The 15,352-nt window shown below is 31.1% G+C and overlaps 1 protein-coding gene across 1 annotated transcript in view; it reads left to right on the top strand.

Annotated features, from left to right (window-relative positions):
* The window catches only part of LOC145241518 (phytanoyl-CoA dioxygenase domain-containing protein 1 homolog), a 30,482-nt gene continuing 15,130 nt past the window's right edge, over window positions 1–15,352 (top strand). Inside the window, exons 1-4 of the mRNA XM_080104562.1 lie at window positions 1–132; window positions 548–681; window positions 9,529–9,646; window positions 10,951–11,051. Coding sequence (XP_079960688.1) covers window positions 583–681; window positions 9,529–9,646; window positions 10,951–11,051 — 318 coding nt within the window. The 5' untranslated portion in view covers window positions 1–132; window positions 548–582. The remainder of the gene's footprint in view (window positions 133–547; window positions 682–9,528; window positions 9,647–10,950; window positions 11,052–15,352) is intronic.

Here is a 15,352-nt window from a genome sequence, read left to right as displayed (position 1 = left end):
CAGGGCTGCCAGATATTTTTTGCAGGTCAAAGTGCTCCTCCTCAGGGGAGGGGGTGCTGACTTTTCAATCCCACTTTTCGACTTTTGTGTCACATTTCTGATTGTGGGAGAGAAATATATACCCACCTTCTTGTGAGTATTTATTTTTCTACAAGATTTTTGTTATAAAATCACTAGCGCCTAGATATCTATTTTCTACGATTTTATTAAAACAACAGCAACGATAAAACATTCGAAAGTCATTAGAATTTTTACGATCAAGTTACTGTAAACACTTATCACATTACAATCAGCACACGACGTGATAAAAGATAAAAATAAGAAATAAAAAGGCTGAACACGTTCTTATTGTTTCAATTTGTAATTTATCTTCATTTCATTCTCTACTTTGAAAAAAAAAAAAATTAAAATGTAAATCAAATCCCAACTGATAACGAATTTGATTAAATGAAATTTAGCGGGTGTTTTTTCTCTCACATAAGGCGTGTTGTCCTTCTTTGCGCCATTGCTTTCCTTTTCTTTCTTTCTTTCTTTCTCTTTTGTCCAGCAAAAAATTGACTTGTTGCATCCGAATTAGCGAACATGGCTGACCCAAACCCTTTTATAGAAATGCCAATGCAACCAACTCTAAAGAAACCAGGGCAGTTAACAAATGAACAAGTCAAACAATTCTTCGATGAGGTATGACAGTTCAGACATTTTTTTTTATCTTTCATGCATAATTACGCTTAATTCACACACACACACACACACACACACACACACACACACACACACACACACACACACTTTTTAAAGCAATTACACATAAACAGACATAAAAAGAAAAGAAATAAAACAAAAACAAAATAAATATTTTAGAGTGAGGGATCACTTCCGGGACAAGCAAAATATATACATTCCCAACAACAACAATTTTTTAGAATTCAAACAATAGTTATAAAGTTCAATTTATCGGCTTTGCCATAGGCATGAAAATCGAATCATTATTTTATTTATTTATTAATTTATTTATATTTTCTTAGTGAAAAGGTCAGTGGCGTCGATTGTCATACAATTTGTAAACACTCACCAAAATACCACATTTACTCTGTGGGTATCTCCAATTTCTTTGAAAAAAAAAACTTTCTTTTTTGTTTTTTTTTTTACAAAAAAATCATCGCGGTGACTAGAACAACATTTACAGCATTTTTTTTTTTTTTTAATTAAATTAAATTTTATCATTTTTACCGATTATCGTATATCGTACCCTAGGTATCCCCAAAACAATGTGAAAAACGGAGCGCATATTCCCGTGACGTCAGACTTGTGTTAACTATGGAAAAGCAGAAGCGACTTAATGATTTCTTAAAACCTTTGTTTATCTTCTTCAAACTGCAATTAATAATTCATCTTTGTTATAATTTTGTTAGGTTTTAAGATTTACACAGTTTAATGATTAATAATATTATAAACATTTGTATATTAAATATCAAATACGGTTTTACTGACTGTTCGTTTTGGTTACCTACGGCCTTCCATATTTTGTTCGGTAAAAAGAGACGAACAAAATATGAGGGGGGGGGGACTACAAAATGCTTAATATTTGTGCAATAATATTTTCAAATCGGTATTAATCTGGCGATAAAATAGATGACAAGAGCCACCCATGTTTATGTAAAAACTTAATATTTAAAAAAAAATTAAACACAATTAATTAAAAATCTATGTTGTAACGGAACATTTCGAAATAATGGAATTTTAATCTTTTAAAAATTAATTAATGTTTACATAGTTTCTTTTTCTTGGCAATTTAACTGATCATATATATATATATATATATATATATATATATATATATATATATATATATATATATATATATATATATATGAGTATATATTAATTCGAAAAGAACGCTATTTAAAACAAAAACATAATAATATTAAATCTATATCATTTTTTTTAATTGCAACTTCAAGGTAAATTTTTGTTCAATACGTGTATTTAAATTTTTAAAAAATAAATATTTTTTACTTATTTCAACTCTTATGTTTCATAATAAATAAAAATTTTGATAGATTTAAATATATTTTGTTCGAATTTCGAGAAAATAAATAGGGGGGGGGGGGGCACGCACTAAAAAAATATTTCCCCTCATATATTTTACGGAAATTGCATTTTATATGTAATTTCATTCTAAAATGGATAAGTGTCAAAAATTTCACGAAAATCTGACCATTAGTTGATTTTTGCTAGATTTATTAAACACGGGTATGTTTTCACGTTCGGAATGTCTACTACATGAGAATGTTATTTTAAAGCGCCAATTATGTAAACACGATTTTCGTTTCGCGATTTCATTATTTTCGTTCACAGAAAAAATCTTTTAAAAATTATTACTGATTTATTTTGCCCTACTTCTTTTAAATGGTACAAAAGTTATACTGATAATATTAATTTATAATAAAGTTACATCCTAGGGTAATTCTGTGGTGAATTTTGGCAGTCCCTATACCCATTACGAGGCTGATTTTAATCTCTTATTTCTGGAGAGGTTGTTAATGGGAGGTTATTAGTGATGAATTTTAAAGATGGCTGGCCGATACACATACTTGCTTCTTCATAAAATCTGTTAAAAAATACTTGGTCAATTCATGTGGATTTTGAAATATGACATCTTCATTTTGTAACGGGTACGTATATCACTAACATTTTTCAGTATTTTCTGTATATATATATATATATATATATATATATATATATATACTAGCAAAAGTACCCGTCGTTGACTGGGTTCAAAAACAGCCTACAGAAAATGGACTCTGATTTATGAAAGTATGATAGTTTATGAAAAGGAAGGGTTGTAAAGAGATAGCTTCGAATTTGGAGTTATCAAAACCAAAGCAAAATATGATGAAAGTAAAAATAAAATAGGTAAACCCCATAATTTATTATACCATACCTGTTCACACTGAAACACTTATCACAATATTCTGTGGATCTATATTAAAAAACCTTGTTAAACTTTGTGACATATTTCCATTCTATGGAGGCCAGGCGCGAACGAACACTCCATAATTTTATTATACCATATTTCTTCAAACTGAAACATAATTATCAAAGTATACTTATGCAGATAGATATGAAAAGTCTTTATTAAAGTTTGTGCCTATTTCCATTCTATGGAAGCCAGGCGCGAACGCAGACCCCACAATTTTATTATACCGTCCCTATTTAAGTTAAAACATACTTATCAAAGTATTATTATGTACATCTATATCAAAAACACTTGTAAAGGGTTTTTTTTCATTTTTAAATTTTTTATTTCCATACTTTGTGGACCAGGCACGTACGCAGACCCCACAATTTTAATGAATCATCATTATGCCAGATCAAACATACCCATTCCTGTGTCTCGATACATCTTCTATCATTATATGTGATCAGTTTTCTATAATAGTCAATCATATAGGAGCCTATTCGTGACCAGACACACACAGACTTTCAGCTTTATATTATACTAGACTACCCATGACCCGTTGGGTCAGTATGTTATATGATCTATGGAATTCATGTATGAGCGTAACACTTGTGACGTAAAGAAAATAGATTTTTTTGACATAACAGAAACATTTCTATGAAAGTATATTAAAATGAAAAAAAGAATATAGATAGATTTCTATGAGTCATTCTGTTTATAATTGTTTATTTTTGAAAAAAAAACAAAAAAACTTACAGCCATTGAATTATAAGTTGCGTTAAAATAACTTAAACGCAATACGGAAATGAACGATGTAAAAAAAAAATGCAGAAAGTATTAACAATTGTTTATTTGGATAATTTAAAATGCAAAAAAAAAAAATTAGGCCGCTGAAAACGTACACAGTAAAAAAAAAATGTTGTCAACAGGTCAAAATTGATTTATTTGTAAGAAAAATGCGACAGTATAGTTGTAATATAGAATAGTTGCAAAACATCCCCTAAGGGGTCAGTATGTTATATTAACTATGGAATTAATGTATGAGCATAACACTTGTGACGTAAAGAAAATAGTTTTTTTGTGACATAACAGAAACATTTCTATGAAAGTATATTAAAATGAAAAAAAAAATATAGATAGATTTCTATGAGTCATTCTGTTAGAGTAGTAGTAGTAATAGTAGTAGCAAGAAGAGGAGGCAGAGTAGTAGGAGGAGGAGGATATTGCGCAAGCAAACAAGCAAACCAAGAACGACAGAGTTTTAGTATTATATATATATATATATATATATATATATATATATATATATATATATATATATATATATATATATAAATTAGGTTGAACTCTAAACTTGCATCCAATTATTCAAAAAGTATTAAAAAAAATGTAGGTTAGTGAGGCTTGTAAGATTTCTCTCACAAGGTTTTTGCCCCTGGCAGAATGGAAGAAAACCAAACAGAAATTACAACTATTTCACCTTAAAACTTCAATGTAAATTTTATTAAAGTAAAAATGGTCCATGTTTGTCTTCTGTTTTCCTGCTTTCCAGCTGACTACAATATGGTTGTCTTCAAGTCTAATGTAAACAAGTTTTTAATGAGCCGTTCCATATAAGTTAACAAATTTACCGAATTTCCATTACTAACGATTACTATATTGTCCAATTTCTACTGTACACTGTTTAACCATTATCATCGAGTGGCCTCTTGGCCTTGATAAGTGGTAATGCCTATGTAAAAAAAAAAAGATGCGTCATCTTCAGCTATCTGCCACTATGGGCTGGTAACGTTCCTGAAGGGAATAATAGTTTGTCTTTGATAAAGGCTGGGTAGAATTCCCGTTGACAAAGTAGTGCGCAGGTTGGAGATGTTGAGGTGACTTCCAAGATGGATACTGCTAGCTGGACATCCACGAGGGGTCCTGTATCAGTCCAATGGTGGACAAGCTAGGTCAAACCGTAGACCTTAATTTCGTCTTGACAGACATCAAATGGTAGCACAAGTGTGCAAATGTAATTCGCCCTATTTAAGGGCATTGGTAATTGCAATGATAATGTTCTGCTTCACGTTTAGGCATTAAAACGTCTCAAAGCAATAAGTAATTTTCGCTGCCTTGATTCGAGTGAGAAATCCACGTGTGTCCAACTCTGTGTCTTTCTGGATTCTGATCTGAAAAGGAATTTTGCTGCCGAGAACATTCTCGGTAGTTAGTTATAACATGCAATTTGATTGGTTAAAATAAATCTGTGGGTGGAGAAACCATTCAATAAAAAGCTTGCTTATTTCTGCAGAATTTCTTACAGGCTCTTCCAAACTGCTAAATTGTAGACCGCTCACTATTATTTATTTATTTATTTTTTTTTTGCTGTGCCTACTCGACGTTGCCTAGGATACAGTGAGTCACTTTAATCTTTAATTATTATCTGTTTATACTTTGTAAACCTTTGGTATCCGGTAGGATGCCCCATCCCCAGTTTGAACCAACTGATAAAAACATTTTTAAAAAACTTTTTAAAAATCTCTCAATTAGAATGTATGAGATGACTGATGATATTTGGAATCCGGTGGGATGCCCCATCCTCTGCTTGAACAAAATGATAAGAAAATGGAAAAAAAAAAAAAATAGAATAAAATAAAATAATGAACTAACCTTTCAGTTTTAAGGGAGGCAATCCTTATATTCTTCAATTAAAAATATGACGTATTTCCCTTGCTGATTTTGACTTTTTAAATGATCATTTAAAATATTTCATATCGTCTGGGCTGTACAAACTAATTTTGAAAACAAATTATAGTGAAGTACATTACTATATTAGTGAATAATGAAAATTGACAAATTAAGTTTGATTCATCAACTCAAATACTATATGGGTCTAACTTTGAAAGTCTGACAAGATAACTTTATAGGTATTTTATTTACCTCATCTTTAGGAGGTTAGACAGAAGGTCAAGTATGGTTTTGAAAAGCCAGCACACTAGAATTAATATGTTCTGGCCTACGAAAATGCTCAGCAATCACATCGGCATTCCCTGCTAGAGGTGCCTCAGACGATTGGCAATAGACTTCTCAAAGAGAAAATAAAGCCTGTGATAGCAGACCTGACATGGGCTTTTGCATGACTGAGTATAAGACTTCAAAGTATTTTTTAGTTTGTTCACTGGTTTCTCGATCAGAAAAAATCATAAATAACAATTAACAATTGTTTAAGGAATCTTGGAATTTTTTTATCTTAAAATAAAAAGAGCAGCAATAAAGAGCAGTAGAACCACTCTTTTGATAAGGTATGGACCTGCTAACACTTCAGTTTGGTAAAATTTGGTTGAAAAGTGCTTAAGAATCTTCTAACATGACCAATTGAAATCAATTCATAATCTAATATATAAAGTAAACTCAGTCTGGTTCTAGACTTTAGACCTGAATAACATTGCATCTGCCAAATCGATATTTGATTCTGCCTAACAATTTCTTTCTTTTTATCCTTGTAGCATGCTCTTTAGGTGCCTGTTCCAGGAGGGGCAACAGATCGATTCTTTAAATATATCTTTTTAAGCAAAAACAATATTACTGGCTAGTCATGTTGAAAATAGTAATGTATCCAAAACTAGTGGTGGGACGATTAATCGGAATCGTTAATCGTAAGAATCGTGTATTTTGGGAGGTATCGGAATCGGAATCGCATCGTTAAAAAATACCTTAATTTTCCGATTCCTTCATTACGATTTTTTTAGTCTGATGTTGAAAAAAAGAAAAAATGTCCTGATATTTCTAACCGCAAGAGAGAAATGTAGCATGTTATAAAAAGAAACCAAAGAAATTCATTACTAACAGGGCAATGCTTAGTGCCCCCTCCCTTACAAGATTCATTCATTCAGATCTATTGTAATCAAAACTACAAAAGAGTTAACTTGAAAAGAAGTATGCAGGGCTCTATATTGCGAGTAAAAATTAAAAAAAATACGCTTATCTTTTTGGTGACTGTTTTTTTTTTTTACTAACAAATATTCTAATACTGAATGAAAATGCTTTTTCAACTGATATTTTCTTAAAATAAAACGAGCAAAGTCAAATTATTTAAACAGTAAAAGGTTTAATAGAACAATATACTTTTTTTTCTTTTTTTCAAAGAAGGCTTTTGAAAGAAATATCTCTAAAATGAAATTGATCACGTTGTATTATTTCGCAAAATTTTGAAATTTGGACCAAATGAAAATTCGTTGAATTTCTTGAAATCTTTTTTTTAACTCTTTGGTCCACGACTTAGCAAAATTACCAACTAGTCACTCAGAGCAGTTTTATTAGTGAGGGTCGAAATCGCAGTGTCTTTTTTTTTTTTGCCTAAGTCACCATCTAGGTGTCACCAATTTTTTTAACTCTCCTACACTTCAAAGAGTAAATACAATATATACAACTAAAAAAATAATTTTTTAAAATGCTGATTCTATTTCATGAAAAATTCTTTTAACTAGAAATTAAAAGATAGCTGACTGACAGCAACAGGATCACTGGTTAACTACTGAACCACGTGGAAAGGTGTGGGGGGGGAGAGGAAAAAAGGAAATTAAATGATGATAATAAATTATGATAATCGTCTTTGAAAGGCACTAAACTCCTAAAATTTACTTCTTTAAAATTTAAGGCGGCATTCCCCGGCGATTTTAAAGAACTCTCTCTCTCAAAAAAAAAAAAAAAAAAAGAAAAAAAATTTAATTTTTAAGGTTTGGGAAAGATATATTTATTATAACCGAATTCCTGTATGAAGACTGGATCTACTTTATTGGACATTAATTTGTGAGATAAGTAATTTTTCAATGTTTAATATGTTTTTAAAGTTTCAATTATCAATTAAATTTTTTTAATTGCGTTTATTTTTCAATTTATTAAAAAAAAAAACAGGGTTTTAAATGTATTTTTCAAGGTAACAAGCTTCGAAAGAAGTCTAATAAAAAAAAAAATCACTTAAGTTTTAATTTCGACAACCCTGAGAATTTAATTATTAAAAAAATATTGAAATGTGACATTTTTTTTTAACATTTCTATTAGTTCAATTAATTTTCTTTCAATAATTCATTTCACTCAACAAACTTCACCATTTTTTGTTTTGTTTTGCTTTTCTTTTATCTTTTTCTGTAATTTTGGTAATTATTTTCGCTCACTTTTATCTAGTATTTCATTTGTTTTTATAGTGGTATCGTTTTTATATGTGTTCCTTTGATATACCCTATTTCAAAATTAGTTTGGCTAAACTTATTCTTCACGTTAGAAACAACGTGTAAAAGCAATGAAAAAGTAAGAAAAAACAATAGGTGTTAACTACACTTTGTGAATTATGCACGTTCATTTATAAATTATTAAATTAAATATTTATCTTTTTTATATTTAATTAGTATATATTTTCTTTCTCTTCCGCAATATTTTTTTTATTTAATTCATTAAATCTGTTAATTATGAGGACCAAAATAATGAATTGTTAATTTATCCTCTAATTTTCTTGTTTTTGTTCTGTTATATAAATTCTATTTTATTTGTTTTTGCTCTGAAGGATTAATTCTATTTTCTTTGTTTTTTTTTTTGTATTCCAATTAAGTAAAATAAATTTTCTCTAAAATAAATTTTGCTAATTTTTCCGTTTAGTTTACTATATAATAATTTTATTTAAACCAAAACACGACTGTGTAGGCATAAAATATCTCTTCCAAAGTTAGAGAACATATTTGGGAACTACCCGACCATAAGCATAAAACTACCTGGTATATTTCAAAACAATAATTCCCTAGGAATCGGAATCGGAATCGTACTTGGTATCGGAATCGTTAATCAATATTTTCTTGGAATCGGAATCGGAATCGTATAAAAATTAGGAATCGTCCCAACACTATCCAAAACTTATGAAAATTCAGCAAGTAGTGAGTTATTTATAGTTAAAAGTAATTTTTACAGAAAATTAGGGAAAATTGCATTTTTCATAGATGCTTTAACTGTGAAGATTGCAGAAACAGAGGATGTAACTCAGAAAATATATTTTGGGTTACATCATAATGGCGTCCGACATGTGTAGCCTATATAGAAAGATTTTTTTTTTTTTACTAAATGCACAATAGCAGTTGTTGTACTCAATGGATTTTTCAAATTTTTTTGGATATATTGCTATTTTTGACATGACAATTCAGTAAGTAATATTGTTTTTGCTAAAAACAACATATTTTAAAAATTCGATCTATCCCCAGTTTTTGCACTATTCTTTAAAATATTTTAATTAATTTTAAATCTTTCAGAAAATATTATTTCAGCAAATCAGCAAACAATTTTGTGAAACTGGGGTCATTTCTGGTTTATGATATGAATATTGTAGTTGAACAAAATGGCCGTTTAACAGCCAGATAAATCACAAATATTCTTATTTCCAAATCGAGCATGGAAAATGCATTGTATAAACTTGCTTATGTTTCTAAACATGATGTTTGGGTTCTCCAAAGATTGACAGAAGCAAAAAAAAAAAATGATGAACAAAATAAATACTAACTTTCTTCTTTTTCTTCTTCTTTGCTTTTTTATAATTTTTGTAGGGTTTTCTTATTGTGGAAGATTTCTTCAGCCAAGAACAACTGCAATCTTGTCGCAATGATATTGAAGCAATGGTTGATGATTTGGCAAAAAAACTCTATGCGGCTGGTAAAATTCAAGGTACTACTTTTTTCGTTTGACATTAACTATTGTTGTGGGGTCAACCCTGATACAGGGACATACTCCCCCCCCCCCCAAATGTTACCCATGAAATCTCTACCTAAAAGAAACTTTGTCTATGTAACTGTAAGTTCGTTTCCTATAGACTCCAAAACGGCTGGGGGTGATTTTTTTTTTTGAAATTTCACACAAATGTAGTTTATGTATTTGGGAGTGTTCTTAGATAGGTTTTGTACTGGAATGCCGCCAATAATTACCGATAATCGAAAAAAAAAAATTAAAGATAGAACAGTCAATTTTGACCAAAGTTACCATTTTTACACAGTCTAACATCACAAGTGCATTTGAGAAGTTTTATCACCACACAAAAAATGTGTCCGGATGATAAATTTGAGATGACAGGGGCACGTTCGAAATGAATGTTTATGTTTAAAGCACAATTAAACCATAATACTTGACTTATTGATTTTAAATTTAAATTCAAGCCATTATCATTTCACAATCAGTAAGGCCAAGCATATAAACTCAACAGAGGCGTGTTCGAATGAATGTCTATGTTAATTGGAGTATAATATTTGACTTTTGCATTTTAAACTTTACTTCAAGCCATTATATATATAAAAAAAATCATTTTATAAAATCAACAGTAGATTCTCTACAGTGCAATGTGAACTACAATGTATTGTGAACTAAGTCACTGTGAGAGGCATGTGAGCTTCTTCTCAGTGCACTGCGATGGGTTCCCAACTAGCGCAAACAATCAGTATATTTGATTGTAAAATGAGTGATTTCACCGATTTCGATGACAAATCCAATATGGGAGTGTGAAACATTTTTTGATCATCATCCTGTACAACGTCGGGTCACCCTGCAAGTTGTTAATAAAATTCACTATCCTTTTTGTAATCCAACCAAAATTTGATACAAATAACTTTCTTTCTTGAACTGATTGCCTTTGGAATTCCCTGACCAAACGAACATGCAGAAAGTTAATCATAAGTTAATCATAAGGTTTCCTCATTAATTGCTGCATCACTCCTTTCTTGTTGTTATAAAAACTTCCTTCCTTATACTCCTTTTATGAAATGTCAAATAAGAAGAAGAAGATGAAAAAGAAGTGAAGAGACTTATTATTTTTAGTTAGAAAAGATATGTCAGCGTGTATGAATTTTCAAATGAAATCAAGGTAGAATAAATAGTGGTAGTGGTTATGACCCAATAAGTCACCGTTATGTTTGGTACTTATTGTATGCTTTTTTAGAATTTGCTTAAAATATTTTTGAATGTCAACAATTTTTCCTCAGATTTACATGAAGAATGTGGCCTATTCGAAAGGCTGACCGAATTGGATAAAGAATTTCCAGGAGCCGCAATTCTTTTGTTCAAATCTCAGAAAATGTCAAAAGTAAGTCAAATCTTTTCACATATTTCACTGACAAATCTGTAACATGAGTTGTGGCATGAATAAGACACACAAGTACCTTTGCCTTTCGCTGTCTTTTTCCTTCTTCGGTCGTGCCACATAATGAAAGAATCTAGTAACTGATGCAACCCTAATCTCTTTGTTGACTAAATCCAAGGAGGGATAACTCTGCAAACCTTAAACTACTGGACCTTACCGGTTATAATCAGTTAACATACTTCCTAACTTCCGGCATGGTTGCTACTGGAAGCAGTGACAAGGTAAATCAGTTCTTTCACTTTTTTTCTCTCACGCCTATATCTATTTATTGTTATTACGTTTTTCCAATCATTCCATTTTTATTTAATAATCATTGAAAAAATTTTTTGGTCTTATTTTAATAAAGAATTATTGAAATTAGTTTTATTTTTTTAAGAATTACTGAAAACACTTTTTGCGCTTTTTTTAAATTACTGAAAATACTTTTAAAAATCTTTTAAAACTATTTTGGGAATATTATGTATTGGATACTTTTTTTATGTTTGAAATTTTGTTATTTTGATTTCAATAATTTTATTTTTATAATTTCATAAACATATATTTATTATATAAATTCACATAATAAACTTTTCTTTTTAAAATTAAAAAAAAAGTATTTTTATAATTTCATAAACATATTTCTTATAAAATTTCAAATAAAAAACTTTTATTTTTTAAATTTTGTTATTAAAAGAGCAAATAAAGACTTGTGTTATTTTTATCTTTTTATAATTTTGTTGATTTTGTTATTGTATACATTTCAATAATGTCTGCTCCTTATATTTTATTCCAATAAATTGCTTCACAATAGAAATACAGAAGAACAATAAAAGTACATGAACTGATTTGCCTGTCACCGTTTCCGGTAGCAGCCATGCCGGAATTTAGGAAGTATGTTAACTGACTATAACTGGTTTTCACAATAATATTGTGGACCTACGTCATACCAAACATCCATAAACAGCAATATTATATCTGTGATGTTTGCTTATTTGTCCATCTTGCTAAGGTTGCAATTGAAAGCAAGACTCTAACACAAATTTTCTCAAGTCAAAAAATCCAATATTATATATCCTGCATCTTGTCATCTGGTTTGTACAATAATTTTGTGGTGTTTCTCTCTTTTTTTTTAAATTTTCTTTCTTTGAAGATTGTAATGCTGGGTATGGGGCAGCCAAACCAGCTAGCAACATTGCCCTGCTTTTTATTGAAACCAACCAAGAGCTCTTAGTATCCTCGCTATTCCCTTAAGTGCAATTGTCTGAATCTCTTTTGCACTTGGTTCACCAGGAATATTAGTTAGGTAGGACCAGGTTCTTCATAAGCCTATAATAATTAGTATGGTTGGTATCTCCCTAAGATTCCAGTTTCTTTTCATATCATACATGAGACCTTGATATTTGGTCTGTTTCTCTCTTTCAGCTCTGTTCAGACCTCCATCATTAGGGACACTCACTTCAACCAAGGTTGCAACTCTCTCTGACTTATTCTATATAACTATATCAGGTTTCATAGCAGCATTTTCAAGGTAGGGGCTGTAGAGATTACATGGTCGTAATGTATGGTATATAAGTCATTTACAACTGTTCTTTCAAGTTGATGTTCCCAAGACTTGCTGCTATACTGGATGTTTAATTTGTGGTGTCTGCATTGCATCCAGTGGTGTGCAGAGAGGTAGGATGATGGAACTGTAGCCCGGTAGATGATGAACGAGCATCCAATCATATTCAAATTATTTCCCTTTCTCATATTTCTCATTACTAGAACTTATACTTGAGCCTTTGGAACATACAATCAAGGAGTTGGCCCAAGGCATCATCAAGGTATCACCAAGGCATCACTGTTACATGCTACTCATCACAACAGACATCCATAAACAGCAAAGAGAAAGTTTTACTCAGCTATGCAAAATTAAAATTCTATTATTTATTGTATTAATACAATTTTTGGGAAAAAGTTTCCTCTTTTTCCTTTTCTCCTCTATTTGGAAAACCAAATAAAAAAAGAGTGTAGCAATTATAAATATGGACTTATTTTCTCTCCTGCGTAAATGTCCCTGCTAGGTGATTTGGCATCACACTTACCAACCACTCAGTTTGCAAGACATATTAATTTCACCTGTCCGATGAAGAACTTCTTAAGTTTCTTTGTGAATCATGGTCAGTCAGCAAAGAGAACCCCGGAAGCAATGAGGAAGTATGTCCTTTCTTTCTCTTGTCCCTGTCCACTGGATGCACTAGCATCAACATTCTTCACCTGAAGATAATTGCTAAACAAACTTTTCTTCACACGAATGCTGTCCAATTCCTTCCACTTAAATAAATCCTTTCATTGTTCATATAAAAGGGGTGTTGTTTAATTGTTCCATGCAACATTTTTGTTATATGTTTATATGCTAATATATAAAAGTATTTCACAAATCCATACAAGTTCCTTGTGAAATAAGTGTATGCAGTTTCCCAGGCTTGAAGAACTGGTGGCAAATACTGGCACCCATATTAAACTTTAAACACACTTTTTTATTGTATTCGTTTTATGTAAGAATTATATTTCAGTAATAAATTATATACACTACATGATAGGAGGTTACTTTGCATAAATCCTGTAGTTACCCTAAAAATTTAAATCAAGTTTACAAACAAAGTTCTTCCTGTTGCAGCTCATAATAGCATACTTCAATCAAAAAGTAATGTTTATATACTAACTTGCCTGGGTGCCCGGGATTGCCCAAGTGTTTGGAGGTGTGTGTTGAGCAAAAAAATAAAGAAAAAGTGGTAGTAGGCAAGCAGGCTCGAACCTGTACCATGAAGAAAGAAAGAATGTGAAAAAAAAACGTGACGTCTTTGCTGTTGCATCCATCACCAAACCGAAAGCGACGTAGGTTTAAATTAAGGCTAGTCAATCGAAAAGAGGGGATGATTTTCGAAAATATCATCGAAAAAAGCGACCCCTCCTTGTAGAAAAATGCCCAGTCGAGAGTGAAGGAATTAATGTTAGCCAATTTTCTGATATTTGTCGTCCAAAGGGTCAAGCTTCGAAATGATATTAATCTCATGAAAATCCGTCGCCTCTGTCAAAAGTTTTAGGCAAACATACAAACATACATACATTTAAACAGACAGGTGAGATTTATATTATAGACTAACGGGAGTGCCTGGTGTTGCCTGTGTTCTTGTCGGTGTGTGTGTGTAGAAAAAGAAGTTTTGGTAGGCAGGTAGGCTCAAACCCGAAGCCTTGAGGCGAAGTTGGAAAAGAAAACTTGACATTTTACCACAACGCTAAGAGGAGAGAGAAGTGAGAATGGTTGAAATTAAATGCTTAAAAAACGTTTGCTTTTCTAGATCAAACATCACGCCATAAAGAAATGAAATCACGCAGAGCCAGTTTAGCTTGAAGCTTTCTGCATATTTGTTTGCTTCCCCAAGATGTTTTGGAAAAGCAGCTCCCCACAAAAAGGGAAGTGTCCAAATGAATAGCAATTGTCTGATATAATGGGTTTTCCCTGCATTGATCAAAGCTCATTGCTTATCGACGTGTCGGCACAAAAGGCCAAGAACACCGTTTTCGATTTTTAGTTTTGTTTTATACGGAAAAGCCAAACAAACATGCAGGGAGGAAGAAATAGCACGAAAATAGTGTGTAAAAGTCGCTCAAATAAAAGATAGAGATGACCTCCTTTCGTAAATCATAGATATTATAATCTAGGAAGTATATAAAAAGTTCTGATAAATGGTAACCCTCTCCTCTTAAAAAAAGCCTTTGTCAGACATACAAAAAAAACGCACACACTAACACACATTTTTGATTTTATATTATAGACTAGCAGGGGTACCAAGCGTTGCCCGGGTGTTTGTAGGTGTGTGTGTTGGGGGGAGGTGATTAACAAAAAAAACAAAAATGTTTTGGTAGGTAGGTAGGATCGAACAGGAGCCTTGAGGCGATGCTACGGATTTCTTCCTAGTCTAGGAGTATCGGAACAACGCAAACATATCAATTAAAAATAAAAGAGTAAAAAAAAGATAATTTGAAAAGAAAAACAAATTTTCATTAACAAAGAAAAAGAGAACAAAATCAAAAATAGTAAAGAAAACGAATATCTAATAAGCTGATTATAAGCGATAGTGTAAGGGAGATAATTCTGTTTTCTAGTTATTTCCCTTTTATTAGGAGTAAATGTTTTTATAGTAATGTTTGTTTTTATCTTTTAGACATAAATGCTTTCTGGTCAAATATAATTCAGAATAATCTATATTTACCAGTTTGTT

This window comes from Euprymna scolopes, chromosome 20, assembly GCF_053919585.1.
Source record: "Euprymna scolopes isolate OS-2025 chromosome 20, ASM5391958v1, whole genome shotgun sequence".
NCBI lineage: Eukaryota > Metazoa > Mollusca > Cephalopoda > Sepiida > Sepiolidae > Euprymna > Euprymna scolopes.
The sequence above is the reverse complement of the archived record's forward strand: the minus strand, read 5'-3'. Positions and strand labels throughout refer to the sequence as shown.